This window comes from Heterocephalus glaber, unplaced genomic scaffold, assembly GCF_053883595.1.
Source record: "Heterocephalus glaber isolate CG9 unplaced genomic scaffold, H.glaber_assembly_v1.0 deba00001687, whole genome shotgun sequence".
NCBI classification, from domain to species: Eukaryota; Metazoa; Chordata; class Mammalia; order Rodentia; family Bathyergidae; genus Heterocephalus; species Heterocephalus glaber.
The window spans coordinates 20,750,291-20,765,425 of NW_028258412.1; the positions used below are offsets into that span (position 1 = coordinate 20,750,291).

The 15,135-nt window shown below is 48.3% G+C and overlaps 1 protein-coding gene across 13 annotated transcripts in view; it reads right to left on the reverse strand.

Moving 5' to 3' along the window:
• Positions 1–15,135, reverse strand: part of Cux2 (cut like homeobox 2) — a 236,897-nt gene that overhangs the window by 190,702 nt on the left and 31,060 nt on the right. For 2 of the 13 annotated variants that reach the window (XM_021257476.2, XM_087198181.1), the window contains exon 1: positions 76–9,549. The exons of 8 other annotated variants lie outside the window; for them this stretch is intronic. In XM_021257476.2, the coding sequence (XP_021113135.1) occupies positions 76–141 (66 nt within the window). In that variant the 5' untranslated portion in view covers positions 142–9,549. Of the gene's footprint in view, positions 1–75; positions 9,628–15,135 lie in introns of those variants that run through there. 3 more of the 13 variants (XM_087198179.1, XM_087198178.1, XM_087198177.1) reach the window with 3 other exon arrangements.

A 15,135-nucleotide genomic window follows, 5' to 3' on the forward strand; every position in this document is an offset into this window, starting at 1 on the left:
GTCCCACTGCAGGGGATGTCCTTCTCAAGCCTCCTCTGGGTTTCCATATGACCTGCTCCAGATGTGTGCCAGTACCTGTTTAATAATGGGCTCGCTCCATTTGTGACATATGCCAGTTTCTGTGCTGCTCTCCGACTTCATTCAGGGCTCACAGTACCACCTTCTTAGAGAAACCTCTTCACAGCAAAAGCAGCTCCCTGTCCCCACCTTCTCCAGCTTTCCACTACTGTAACAAGTACCTGGGCTAAATCAGCTGGGAAAGAGCAAAGGTTTATTTTGGCTCTGTTTGAGGGATTTCAGCACATGATCCACTGGCCTCATTGCCTTTGGCCCTGTAGCAAGGCAACACATCACAAGGGGGAGCGTGACAGAGGAAGTTGCTCATCTTGCGGTGGCCAGGAAGCAAACAGAGAGAAAGACAAGGACCAGGTGCCAATATCCCTTTCAAGGGCTCACCCTCAAAGGGCTGACTTCTTTCTGCTAGGTCCTCCCTACCCTCTAAAGCCTCCACCTCCCCCCCAAAATGCCATAGGGTGGTCGTTGGGGGACCCTCTAGGTCATGGCGAACCTTTTAGAGCTTTCAGTGATAACAAATGGCCTGCTACCCCATTTGGAGGGCTACCCCATTTGGAGGGTCACCCCATGAGGGCGGGGAGTTCTGCCAGGCTCACTCATTATCCTATCACTAGGGCCTAGAACAATGCCCACACACAGGAGACAGTCAAGAAACAGCAAGAGAATAGAAGACTAAGAACCATGTGCCTGGGAGGTGCTGGCACAGAGCAGGGGGAAGCTGGCGCCAACTCAGCAGGGTCCCTGGAGGCCAAGTGCCCAAGGCCCTGGAGAGCTGACAGGGCTCCGATGTTCCTTCCTGCCACAGCAGAAGCCCCGGAAGGTTTCTGCACAAGTGTGCAAGGAGGCAGATTTGTGTGTTAGAAAGATGTCTTAGGATGCTGGGTGGGAAGGAGGCTGCAGGGGACAAAAGAAGCCAGAAGCCCCATGAGGAGGCGTCTGTGGTCACCCAGGTGTCTGGGAGACGAAGAAGCATACTTGAGACACCTTTTGGAGGAAGAACCACCAGGTCCTAGGGGGCACTTGGGGACATGGGGCTCTGGCTGGGCCCAGAAGCCTCCCCACCCCCCAGCACCCGGCAGGGCCACTTTTGAAAGGGGGCACGGGGAACCTGCGTGACAGGTGGGCACCACGGGCCATGTGCCAGCCGGCCGCCACGCAGCTCCTCATTATACAGCGCAGCCGCAGCCGCAGCCGCAAAGCCCTCACAGCCGCTCTCACGCCGCTCTGCTTTTAAAATAGAAGTTTCCTGTGAAACTGCAAATAATTCACTGCTGAGAGTCCTTAAAATGTTCACAGGTATTTAAAATGCTATATAATCAAGTTCGCAAAAATATAAAGTGTAAGCGTTAAGATACTTTAATGTTCTAATTAAAACAGACCACTTCTGCCCTGTCTCTGACTCCTGTTTACTATTTCCGTAATAGCGGGTGGCCTGTTCTGGAAAATTTTTTTTTCTTTTTTAAATCGGTGCTGGGGGGTGGGCGATAAAGTTAAGTTTGCTCTCTCCAGCAGCGCACTGAGGCACTGAAAATCACGCTCTCAAAAAGCCACAGGTTGCCAGCCGTGAGGGTGGAGGCGGGGACATCTGTGGGCCCCTCTATCTGCCCTCTTGGAAGCAGAGATGGTGCTGAGCCAGATGGGAAGAAGGGTACAGGGGAACCCTACTGTCTCCTGCACTGGGAATGTCCCCGCCAAGACCCCATGACCACTCCACACCTGCTCAGCCAGTCCTCCCCGCTGAGGGCCGGGGGAACCCCATCCACTCAGAAGGTCCAGGGAGATAGATGAGCTAAGGCACGGTCACCCCCACAAACCCAGGCTCCAACAAGCACAGCTTCCGGGTCTCTACACACGCTATTCCCTCACCCTGCCTACTGCAAACTTCTGCTCAGCCTCCTGTTCTTGATCCAAGGGTTGCCTCCTCTTGGAAGCCTTCCTTGATGACACTCACCCTAGTTCTGGAAGACATGGCCTTGCTGTCTGCTCTCACCATTCTGTGTCAAGGGTGGCCTGTGGCTCTGCCACTAGAAACATGACCTTGAATGAGTGAGCTCTCTGCGCTGAAAGTGGGCCACCCTGTTCATGGCAGCCCCTCGCCGGCTGCCTGGCCTCCTCTCCCAGCCTCCCTGCTAGCCGCAAGACTTCCAACATACGAGCCTTGTGTGTCCCTTTACAGCACCTGGCACCTTCCCTGCTCACGTATACCTGGGCACCCTTCTCCCACAGGCTGCAATCTCCATGGTGCCCACTAAACATCATGGGGAAACATTCTCCTAACTCCCTCCTCAACCTCAGGCCTTCCTCCTAAGCCTTCTACTTGGCTCATTCATTCATTCATTCATTCACTCAAGAACACAAAGGACCGGCCTTGTGCCAAGCCCTAGAGATAGCCCAAGATGCCTCAGCTCTGGGGTCCCTGAGTCCCACTTGGCCCAGAGGGCTCCTCTTTGGCTTCCAGCTGTCCCTGGCCCCATGGCCCATCAGGCCCCGGTCCTCAGACCCTGGCCCATCCTCCTTCACATTTGCTCCTGGGGACAATTGCCCACATCTAGACACATTTATGGTTACCATAACCCCAGGGAAAAGCCAGGCACGCTGCTAAACACCTCAACATTCAGGGCAGGCCCCACACAAAACAGCCTCAAGCATCAACAGTGTGGGAAACGATAGAAGAATCTTTTAAATGCAGCTCTAAACATCCCACTCCCCTGCTCAAATACCTTCCATGGTTCCTGCGGCCCACCAAGGAATACAGCAATCCCCTTTCTGAGGGTCAGGCTCCCCCATCCTCCCAGCCTAGCTTCCACATCATTCTTCCACACGTGGGTGAAACTGCCCTGCTCTGGCTCCTGGGGCATGGCTCTGCCCTTCCTCTCCAGCCTTCATCCACGCTGCCCCCAGAGGACCCACCTTCTCTGTCTCTGGGTTTGTCGAGGCTTCCAGGTTCAAGGCTGCTTCAAATGCCTATCCTTACCCCCATGACCTGGCTGCTCCGGTCCTGTCTCTCCTCTGTCCTAAACCTGGGCTCGAGCTTCCCTTAGCCACGTGCCACCCTGCTCAACTTGGGCCACTGCTATTTGCTGCTTCTTGTGGGCAATTTCAGGAACTTCCCCTCACTCATGTCTGCCCCCAAAAGTGCCAAGTACAGAACTGGCACACAGTAGGTGCCCAAGAGATGTGGAGTTAATTCAAACCCTCTTCCTACAGAAGCTCCAAATCTAGAAAACTGAATGTAGAGCAATTTGAGCCTTTTATTTGTTCCAACGCCAAATCCTTCAATTTCGCACTGTGATTTTCCCTTCTCTTCTTTGTCTTTCCCCTTCATCTCAGCTGGATGAAGAGGTCCAAATTGCTCTGTCCACAATAAGAATAGGAACATGGACGCTACCAAACTACGTGCTGTCCTGCCCCAGCCTTCCCAGGGGCATTCCTGTCCTTTGGGGCATACTGATTTCACATAACAAATACATTCTCAATGCTGAAAACCTAAAAGCCTCCTTGAGAAAGCCAAACACAAACATCATAATTTCCACTACCCAGAGAAAGAACAGACCAGACTCAGCGCCCTGTCACTTGGAGGAGTGTCTGCTGGCGAGAGGGCTGCTCCTGGGGACAACGTGGTCCTGCGGGTTGGGGAAAGGCGCCCAGGCACAGACACAGCCCCAGCAAGCACAGGAAGACACTGTAGGAAGACACTGAAGGCCAAGGGCACTCGGGTTGTAAGGGGCTGGCTGCCCCTGCCCCAGCACCATCTCTCGCTGCCCCCAGCAGTTGCCCCACATTCTCATTTGGGGACCCGCTCCCCACCCTGTCCCAGGCCCTCCCAACTGGCATGAACATCTGCCGTGCTTTGGGACAGCAGCCTCTGCATCTCCTCTTGTGGGCCGAGCTCTCCTCGCACCGGTCGCGGGAGAGGTGCTGGTTTCTGCAGCTTGCAACCCAGAGTCCAGGGCTGAGGCTCGGGAGCCAGGCCTTGCCAACAAACAACCTCACTCCCCACCCCCGGCCAAGGAAGGCTCTGAGTTTTTAATTTACAGAAATTGCAACAGTACATGCTGCTTGATACTGGTTTTTATCTACACGGCAAGTGCTGGGGATGCTTCCCCGGGACAATAAATGCCAACTGGTCTTTCCCTCCCCAAAGCACATGCACACAAAACTTTCCTTTTTTTTTTTTTTTTTGGTACCAGGGATCGAACTCGGGTCCTTGTGCTTGCGCAGCAGGCAGTGAAACCACTGAGCTAAATCCCCGGCCCCGCCATATTTTTTTTTTATAAAAATGAAAACAAGGGGTGTAGCTCTGTGGCAGAGCACTTGCCCAGCAGCATACATGAGGCCTTGCATTCAATCTCCAGTCCCACAAAAAGAGGAAACAATTAATTAATTAAATTTAAAATAAAATCAAATAAACTTTGGAAGAGTGAGACACCCCTTGAGAAAGCTAGAATTTCAGAGGCTGTCTGTGAACTTCGGCTGGGCACTCTGGGTAGAGTAGCTGGAGGCAGATGAGAGGAGCAGACCCCCATCCTGCAGCAGTCAATCAAGACAAGTGGCTGTGTGGTGAGGCCCAGTCCCAGGGTCCCACACACTAACTCCACTCCCCAGAAACACCTCCTGGGGGAGCATCTTTATTATACAGCCCCTAACAGCCCCTAGGGCTCGGCCCCAAAAACTTGACATCCACATCACTGAATGTTCACAACTCTAGGACAGCTATTATCAGCACCATCTCCATTTGATAGATGAGGAAACTGAGGCTCCAGACAGTTTAATGGCAGAAACCTGAGTAGTGATAACTGCCTTGCTGAGTGCTTACTCTGTGCCAGTCATTGTTCTAAGTGCCTTCCATTATACTGACTTACTTCATTCACTTAGCGGCTATTTACTGAGCATGTGCTATGTGCCAAGAGCTGTTTTAGGTGCCTGGAACGCGGTGTTAAGCAAAACAGGAAAAAAAAATGCCTGCCCTCCTGGAGCTGACATTTTAATGAGGGCAGTCAGTGAACAAGAGAAATGGGTAAAATACATGTTCAATCATGTTAAATGTTAAGGAAGAAAGAAAAATACAGGAAGTTATGTACGTGCCTGTGCATGCAAAGAGTTTTGTTAGAGCAGCAGGGAAGGCTTCCTGAGAAGGTATCTTTTGAGAAACCACCAGACGAAGTGAAGAAGCAAGATAGGCCTGCACATGAGAAAAGAGGGAACCGCAAGTGCAAAGGCTGAGGTTGGAAGGTGCTCAGCAAGAAATTTGTCATTCCCATTTTACAGATGAGAAACTAAAGCCCAGAGAACAGAAGTGACCTGCTCAGGCCACACAGCAGCTAAATGGATATGAGGGGACCAGAACCCAGGACTTCTGACGCAAGATCAGATGGTTCCTTCCATTGGGATCCCATGATGAGCAAGTACTGCACACCACACCTGGATTAAGATGCTTGCAAGGCCTGTGTGTCACAGAGTTGTAAGGTGAGGCGTCCTTCCATTCAGGACCAAAGGCAGGCTCAGACATCCCACGTGGACACCTGCAGGCCTGTGGACACTGGCACAAACCTACCCAGGCACACACACAGGGGTACTCATAGGCCTTTCTGTCCCCCGACAGAGTGGGTGAGAGAACAGTGTCACTGAGGGATGTGCAAAGATTAAACTAATAAATAAAGCTGCCCAATCGATGGTTCCTGGAGTAGAGCACCGGGGAGCAAGAAATCGCTTCTCGTGCCGGGAAAACCCAACTCCTCTAAGTTCCACCAAGTCCGTGACCTTGACCAACAGCAACAAGAAAGGCAACCCTAGCTGGGAAGAGAGAGAAGGGTCTCCTATCCACTCCAAGACCTTGTTCCCAGGGGCAACCACTGTTGGCAGCTTCTTAGGAGTCCTTCTGCAAAGGTCTACACCAGAAGCTATTCTAACTTGTACATGCAAAGGACAATTTGTCTGAAGTCACCAGCTTGTAAAAGGCAGTGCTGAGACCTGAAGCCTGCATATCCATCTGATTTCATGGCCCAAGTCCCCAGCCTCTCTGCCACCTATTCCCAAGTCTTTAGTCTGAGGGAGTCTGAGGCCCGGTCCACAGATGGGCAATGTTCTGCTACAAATCATCCCTCGGCCCTGTGGGACCAGGTCACTGCAGGCTTGGGAAGTAGGCCTTGTCAGGCCAGGCACCAAACTGTCTCCTCATTGGCCATGGACCAGAACTGCCAAATCTGTCCTGTCTGCCCCCTCCAGGCTGGCTCTGGTCAGAGCTCCCATCATCGCCAGCCAGTTAGCTATGGTAGACCCCTTAACGGTCTCCCATACTGGGTCAACCTTTTCCCACGTAAAACTCACCAGCCTCTCCACTGTCCAAACCTCTCCCTAGCTCCCCAGTGCCTGGAGACAAAACCCAGATTCCTGCCCGACCTCATGGGCACCAGCTGGGGGCAGGGGGGGACAGGTGCTATTTGCTCCCTGCTGCCCCGCCTTCCCTGGCTCCCCCGGCCCACAGCTTCCAGAGCCTCCCTTGCTGGCCCTGGCCTCTCCCTCTTTGCTGTTCTCTTCACCCCATGACCTTTCTTGACACCAGTGGGAAGCGGTGCTCTAGTGGTTTCTTCCTCTGGATCTCTTCCTCCCCACACTGACTGTCCACCTTGCCCTTTTTATGACCTGCTCCCCACAACCATCAGAAGCTCCAGGAGGGCAGGAACCTCATCTGTCCCAGTGACAGCTTCATCCCAATTCCTAGCACAATGCCTGGCACATGGTGAGGGCTCAGGTGTTTACCGAATAAATAAAATGACCAGAACCAACACTCCTCTCCCCATCACGTCTACAAATTCAGTGTTTCATTTGCTGATTTCCATGCTGTCGTTCTGAGAATCTCAGAGGACAGGGAAGCAGCCCCCAGCACTCCCGGCCCTTGGCCACCCCTGGTACAGCTTGGGCTCCCTTTGTTTCCTCTCTTTTTTCTTGCTGTTACATTAAGCAAAATTTCTTCATTGGCAAATAAATGCTTTTTCCATCAATAACCACGGATGACTAAATCAAACCTTTAGCTGCTGTTCTTATCTCTTAAACAGACCCATGGATTTCCCAACTAATCAGAAGGGGAATCAAACGCTGCCATTTGAGGTGGGAGATAACCCGGTCAATTTCTGCCAGGAGGAGGGAGCTGGGTGGGAATTTGCGTATGGCCCCCAAAAAACAAACACTCCTGTAAATAAAGCCAGCCTCCATCCTGTCTCCACAATGCAACTCTTATTGAGTGAGTCAGGTGTTTGGCTGATTAAAAATTGATCCATTTCAAAATCTAATCAACAGAATAGGATTCTTTCATACGTTATCAAGAGAGCTGCTGACATCGAAAACCAAACCTGTTATTAACCCATGAACTCCAGTGACCCGCTCCCTGCCGCTCCCAGGGACCGTAAATTATTCAGTGGTCCAGGACCAGGGCTGGTGAGCCTGATGGATTTAGACTGGGGCGGCAGTCCAGGGGTTCAGGTCGATGGCATGGCCCCGCCAGTCCCCGGAGGCTGGGGTTCAAGACCCACAGGGCCTGAGTGTCATGGCTGTGAATATATTACGGGGTCCACCGGGGCCTCGCCTTGGTTGTGCCTTTGACAGAAAGGCCTCTCCCGACTCCCTCATCTGGGCAGGCTGGTTGGCCCGGGCCTTGGGGGACAAAGGGGCTGTGGAAGGATATTTCTAATTCCCAAGTTAATAAATTATTTCCCTTGAACTACAGAAAAGGAAAGAATAAATAAAGACAAGGGGGGCACAGCAGCATTTTGCAAACAAGAAGAGGCAATACGGTCAGTTCAAATATTTTACCTCCTCGTGCATGGAATAGCTCTGTTGCAATGGGACTGTTGAAAACAGCCATCCACTGGCTGTTTACGTGTCTAGCAGGGCCCAGAGGGGCAATGGGCTTTCTCACCAACTTCCAGACTCTTTGACCTTGAATTAAAGCCTCATTAAGAGTCATATCTTATAAAAACAAGAGCAGAATAAATAAAGGATTTTTTTTTTCATTTTTAAAGGACACTCACATACCCACACCAAAGTTTCCATCCTGCTAAGCAAGCAGGAAACCCAGAGGCAGCTTGGCATGGTGAGTTTAGGGCCTTTATTCAACAGCTGACTTGATTACAAAGAAGAATTGAGGAAGGGAAATAGAAGAGTCTTGGGCAAGGCCAAAGGAGGCTGAGCCATCTTCTAAGTGAAGCAGGAGACTAGGGGAAGCCACTGCCTCTGTGTTCTGAGCTTCTGAGAGACTGGAGGTGTGTAGACGCCTCCCCAGGCTCCTTGGAGCACCTGCTGGGGGAACCAAGGTTCTGTGAGCTGAGTAGACATAGCCTGAATCCCACCTTAGCCAGTCCCTGGCTGTGTGAGTTGGGCTAGTGACTCAACTTCTCTTAGCCTCAGTTTCCTCATCTGTCAAATGGGAATAATAAAGCAGGTGGGCATTTTAAGCTCTCCGGGCCATAGCTACATGGCATGCAGCTCGGGGGAATAACTCAAATGCTCAACACGTGGCACCTGTTGCTGCTGTTCAGGTCTCTGTTATTAGGATGGCAGACGTGCTGTGTTCCTTAGAGGAATTCTTGGTAAAGTTTACTTGAAACTGCTGAGGCCTCTTGCTGTGTGACCTTGGGCGAGACACTTGGCCTCTCTGAGCCCTGGGTTCCTCCTAAATAAGATACAATGAGGCAAAAAGCCCTACCTGCCTAGAGTCTAGAATAATGCCTGGCCTGCAATAAGGACTCATATAAATAAACACTACAAATAAATATACTTGTTCAATGTGTTCTCCTCCAGAAAATGTCAGCACCAGCACAGGCTGCCCAAAGCAAAGGGAAGGTGAATACTACCCTCCCCACACCCTAAGGACTCTGTGTTGCTGGGGGAGGCACCTACCCCACCCCCCGCTAAACCACTTGGACCATTTGACTCTGCCCTGGAGAGCAGCCAGGAAGCCAGAGAGAGGCTGACTCCCCATCCGACACTCTTTTGGATACCAGGAACCCTCTCTTAAATAATAATGTATTCATAAGTCCAGAGCCCACCTATCCTCAAAGCAGAATCACCCTCCACAGGCCCCTTGACCTGACCATATTGATCTGTCTGAGCTGTCATTTCATGGCAGCTCTGCACAGACAGAGTTGGCTTGTCCAGGGCTCAAGGGGTGCCCAGGAGCGGCTGGAGTGAAAGAGAAATGAGATCTGCCCCTTAAGCTAAAGCAGGCAGCTGCTCCAGAGGGAGGCACTGGGGCTGCAGTAGGAGGTCTCTGTCCACCACCCTGGGTCCCACCAGAGGAAGCCAGCAGGGAATGAATGAATGAATGAATGAACAAACCCTACGCTCCTGGGGCTCTGGCCAGACCAGGACAGGATGAGCTGGATCAATCTGGAAGGTCAGCAACCTGGCCCTTGGACAGGCCCAAACCTACCTGGCCAGACCATAGGGTCTCAGGAGGTCTCGAGCCTGGGGCCAAGGGGCACCATGCCTTCCAAAGAGGTAGCCAGACCTGGCCAGTTCCTCAAAGTCAGACAGGTCCTTAGGCTGAGCCAGACCCTCGCTGCAGCCAGCCCTCTGTCTGCTATTTACTTGCTGCCTGTTTTCCTCGTGACAGGCCTTCCAAGAACATCAGATCAATGCAGCAGGTTCTGGTGCCCACAGCTCTCAGCCTTCCTCCCATTGCCAAGGTTCAGCTGCTGCTTCCTGAAAGGCTGGGCAGGGGCTGAGCCACATGAAAGCACAGCCCAGTGTGGGGGTGAGTCCTCAGCCCCCTGTCCCAGCTCAAGGCCTCGGGCAGAGGAGTCCAGGAGAGAATGAACAGAGACACCCACCGTGGAAAGCAGGGTGTGCTCAGGAAGCCTGTCCTGCCCCACATCCAGGGAGCACATCATGAACAGCTGGCAGGTAGGCTGGGAACCCACCCTGAGCCTTGGTTAAGAATTCAGAATCTCAGCCGGGGATTTAGCTCAGTGGTTTCACCGCCTGCCTGGCAAGCAGAAGGACCCGAGTTCGATCCCCGGTACCGAAAACAAAGAATTCAGAATCTCACCCCAGCCTCTGAGGTTGGGTTTCAAGAGACTTAGGAGTGGGGATGAGGAGGGGCCAGGATTCCACACTCTCACAAGCCCTTCGGGTAATTCAAAGGAGAAGCTAAGTTTAAGAAACACAATTTGTGTGTGAAGACTCAGGTTGGAGGGTGCTAATATTTCAGAGTTCAGAAGAGAGAAAGGAATTAAGAGGATTACTAGATAAAATACAAGATGCCTAAACTGTTGGGATAAACAAAATAATTCAGATAATATATTTTTAAAGTATAAGTACAACCCATATATTGCATGGGATAAAATTTTTTATCTGAAATTTAAATTTAACCAGGCATCTTACATTATTATTTTTTTTTATTTGTTCAGTGCAAAACCTGGCAACCCAATCTGAAACATAAACTGTAACTCATCCACAGGACGGAGTCTTACACCGTCACTCAACTGGATACTAATGGTCAGCACAACACTTGCTGTGTGCCAGGCCCTGTTCCTCATCCCCCATGCATGTTAAGGTACTCTTCTGATCCACCAAGTAACTGAGGTAGGCAGTGTTAGTGTCCCTGTTTTACAGATGAGGAGACTGAAACATAGAGAATAGAAGCCACTTAGCCAAAGACACAGAGCTAGAAAGATGTACAGCCAGGTACTAAACTGAGGAAGTCAGATCTCTGAGATAAATATAGACTTAATTCCCTTCATTGCTCCCTAATCAAAGAAGAAATGATAAAATATAAAAGACGAGGCCATGCAAATTAGTGTGAGGTAGGATAATATTTAAAGTATGACGCTATTCCACAAATATTATATATAAATGTATTTATAGGTCACACAGAGCTTGAGGAGGTGGTACAACCACTTTGGACAGACACTTGACAGCAGCTATACTAAAGGTTGGCACACACCTGGCCAGACCCCATGTCCTCAATATAGTCCTCAATATAGACAACTCCTCAACTAGGGACAGTCCTACCCCTGGAGACATTTCTGATTGTCCCAACATGGGGGAATGCATACATAATTCTAGTGGGTAGACACCCTACAATGCCCAGGGAAGCTCCTATAACAAAGAATTACCAACCTCCAAATAACAACAGTGTCAAGATTGAGGAATTTAGATCTATCCTCCAGAAACCTATGTGTCCCTGTGCATCAGAAGACACTCATGTACCAATGTTCCTAAAAGCACTGTTGGTAGGAACCCCAGACTAAAAGCCACTCCAATGCCCAACAGGAAAACGGAAGAACAAATAGGGGAACACAGGACTCACACCACAGAATGCTGGCCAGCAATACCACATAACACAGGTGAATCTCAAGAATACAATGTTGAAAGAAGCCAGACAAACCAAGAAGCACCGGATGGCTCCCAACAGGCAAAACTGATCTGGGCTGTAAGAAGTTAGCACGCAATCATCCTTGGGGTGAGGTGGCTGGAAACCATGGGAAGGGAACGAAGGGTGTTCAGATGGGCCAGGGAGGTTCAGTTGTGACAATTAGTCAAGCTGAACATACACTGATCTGTGCCCTTCTCTGTATGCTTATTACATGTTGACAAAAGGTCTAAAGAAACTGGTATTTATCTCAGAAGTAGATTTCTGTTTTCTTTTTATCTGTTCTTTCTATAATTGCCACACCAAACATACTTTATTTTTCAATGAATGAATAAGATGACAACAAATGCAGTTACTCATTCATCAAAATTGTGCAGTGCAGGACACTGGAGGGCGGGAGTGTCCCTGCCCTGAAGGAGCTCATAGTCTTGGTGGGGCTGAGGAAAGGATGTGAGTACAACCAGCATCTGTAAACAAGCAGGCACAAGGCCATGGCCAGCCAGCAGCTGGGTATTTCATCTACCCAGCAGGGCCAGCTCTCCCCTGTTGTATGTGTGCACAAACACACACACACACAAACACACACACACACATTTCCTTCAGCTTTACCTAGAGTCAAATCCATCATTAATGTTACTTGCCTGTCCCTGTGCTTCTGAGAGACTCTCTGAATTAGATACTGTAATAAGCACTGTCTTGTAAAAGAAAGATGGATGAAGAGCTAAAACAGAGGGAGCAAAACTGTAGGGGGGGGCCTGGGGGATTGTGCTCTTGACAGGAATACACATATGTGGTTAATTTGCCACTCTATAAATAAAGCAAAGCTAAACCTAAGAAAACAGGAGGTGTAATCTAAATATACATGAATATTTAAATTTAAAAATTTTATTATAATAAAAGACACATTACTATTAATGCCCCTCAAAATACTCCCCCTCACTTCAAACATACTTATTCCATTATTTTTGCCACTTTCTGAAGCAGTTCTGGAAATCCTCTTTTGTGTCTTTGCAAGGTATCATCAAAAATAAGTGAATGAAAAAAAAAGTGAATGTGCTTGCGATGTGCCATCTAATGGAAAGGCAGGGTCATAAAAACATTATAGTGTGTCCTCATTGACCTTATTCACTGAATCTGGCACCATGTGACTTCTGGTTCTTCCCCAAAGTCAAAATGACCATGAAAGGTAAACATTTTGAGTTGATTCAGAACATCAAGGCAGCCACAATGGTGCAACTAAAGGCACTCACAAAGGAGGGCTCCAGACCTGCTTCAGCCAGTGGCAAGAATGATGGAATAATTCTAGTGGTGATGTGTCTTTTATCATCATAATAAAGTTTTTAAATTTAATGTTCATCAGGTATTTTGATCACACTTCATGTGTACAGGATCTATATGAGGAAAACTACAAAAATGATGAACAAAAGAACTACATAGATGGAGAAATAGCCCATGTTCATGGATAGAAAGAATCAATATTGTCAAGATGTTGGTTCTTTCCAACTAGATGCAGTTCTAAGTAAAATCCCAGCAAGCTATTTGTTGGATATGGACAAGCTGATTCTAAAGTTTATATGAAAAGACAAAAGACATAGAATACTCAATATAAAAGGGAAAGAGAAGAACAGAGTCTAGGGCGGACACCACCAAACTTTAAGACTTATTACTATAGTAATGAAGTCAGTATGATATTGGAGAAAGAACAGACAAATAGATCAATGGAACAAAACAGAGAGCCCAGAAAAACAGATCTTCATAAACATAATTAACTGATCTTTGACAAAAGAGCAAAGACAACACAAAAGAGCAAAAATATTTTACTTTTTAGTAAACAGTGCTAGAACTGGACATCCATATGGAAAAACACTGATCTAGACACAGTCTTTTTGCTTTTTACAAAAATTAACTAAAAATGGATATAGACCTAAGTGTAAAATGCAAAACTTTTATCAAATTCCTAGAAGATAACATAGGAGAAAGCCTACAATAACCTTGGACATGGTGATGACATTTTAAACACAGTACCAAAGACATCATCTATGAAAGAACTGACTTCATTAAAATGAAAACAAAAAACTAAAGACAACATCAAGAGAAGACCGGAAGAAAATATTTGCAAAAGACACATCTGATAAAAGACTTTTATCCAAAATATACAAAGAATTCTCAATACTTAACAATAAGAAAATTTTCTGATTTAAAAATGGTTCACTGACCTTAAAAAGTAGATGTACAGCATAGACAAACAAGCATATGAGAAGATACTCCACATCATGTCATCAGGAAGACATAAATTAAAACAATGGGATACCATGACACACCTGTAAATTAGAATGGCCCAAATCCAGAACACTGACAACACCAAGTGCTGGTGAAGACATGGAACAACAGGAACTTCAGTCATTGTTGGTAGGAGTGCAGAATGCTATAGCCCTTTGGAAGACAGTGTAGCAGGCTCTATCAAAACTAAACATACTTGGGCCAGGGATTTAGCTCAGTGGTTCCACCGCCTGCTTTGCAAGTCCAAGGTCCCAAGTTCGATCCCAGGTACCAAAAAAAACCCTAAACATACTCTTACCATATGATCCAGCAATTATGCTCCCTAGCATTTGTCCAAAGGAGTTGAACACTTATGTTCACACAAATACCTGCACATAGATATGCATAGCAAAACTTGGAATTAACTAAGATGTCCTTCAGAAGGTGAATAGAAAAAGAAACTGTGGTACATCCAGATAATGGAATTTCATTCAAAGAAATGAACTATCAATGGGAGGGGGGCACACACATGACAAAGTGAAAAGCCAGTCTGAAAGGCTTCCATGGTATGATCCCAAGTATATCGCATTCTGGAAAGGACAAAGTTTTGGGACAGTAAAACAATGAATGACTGCCAGGCACTGAGGGGTGGAGGGTGTGGATAACTGGAGCACAGAGGATTTTAAGACAGTGAAGCTACCCTGTGTGATACTGAAATGGTGGACATGTATCATTTTACACTTGCCCAACTCATAGACTACTTGATGCTAAGGGCCAACCCTAACACAAACCACAGACTCTAGGTGATTATGATGCATCCTGTAAGTTCATCAGTCCATACAGATGCATCAATTTGATAATGCTGTGAACCTAAAACTGCTCCAAAGAAGAAATACAGTCTTTTAAAAAAGAAAAGAACTTCCAGACATGTCAACAGGAGCCCTACTACTTATGTGGGGCTCCATGCATACATGCAGCACCTACTTGAGCAGGTGCCTTCCCATCACTCTCTGGGTAGCTGAGATTCTGTTTCTGGGTTCCTCCAAGACAGGAGAGGAGGGGTGAGGAACCAGAGACCTACAAACTCCTTGCAAGACCAACAGGCACAGTGTGGAAGTATGTGCCTAGGCTTAGCTGGGCCTCAGTCTGGGAAGGAAGGTAAAGAGTCCCCAGGCAGGCATCCTCCATGAAGAGACCAGCCCTCTCCTCCCTTCCACACAGGTGCCAAGGAAACGGGGTGATAGAGACATCAAAATCCCACCTTCGGGGTCCTGCAGGGACTGAAGTCTATGCAGGGGTTGTCTACTACCTTCGGATGGTGACTTTCTTTTGGTACAGGCCGAATTGTGTCTACCAGTTTCTATACTGAGGTCTTGAGCCCCAGTGCTTCAGAATGTGACCATTTTTAGAGATAAGACCTTTAAAGAGAT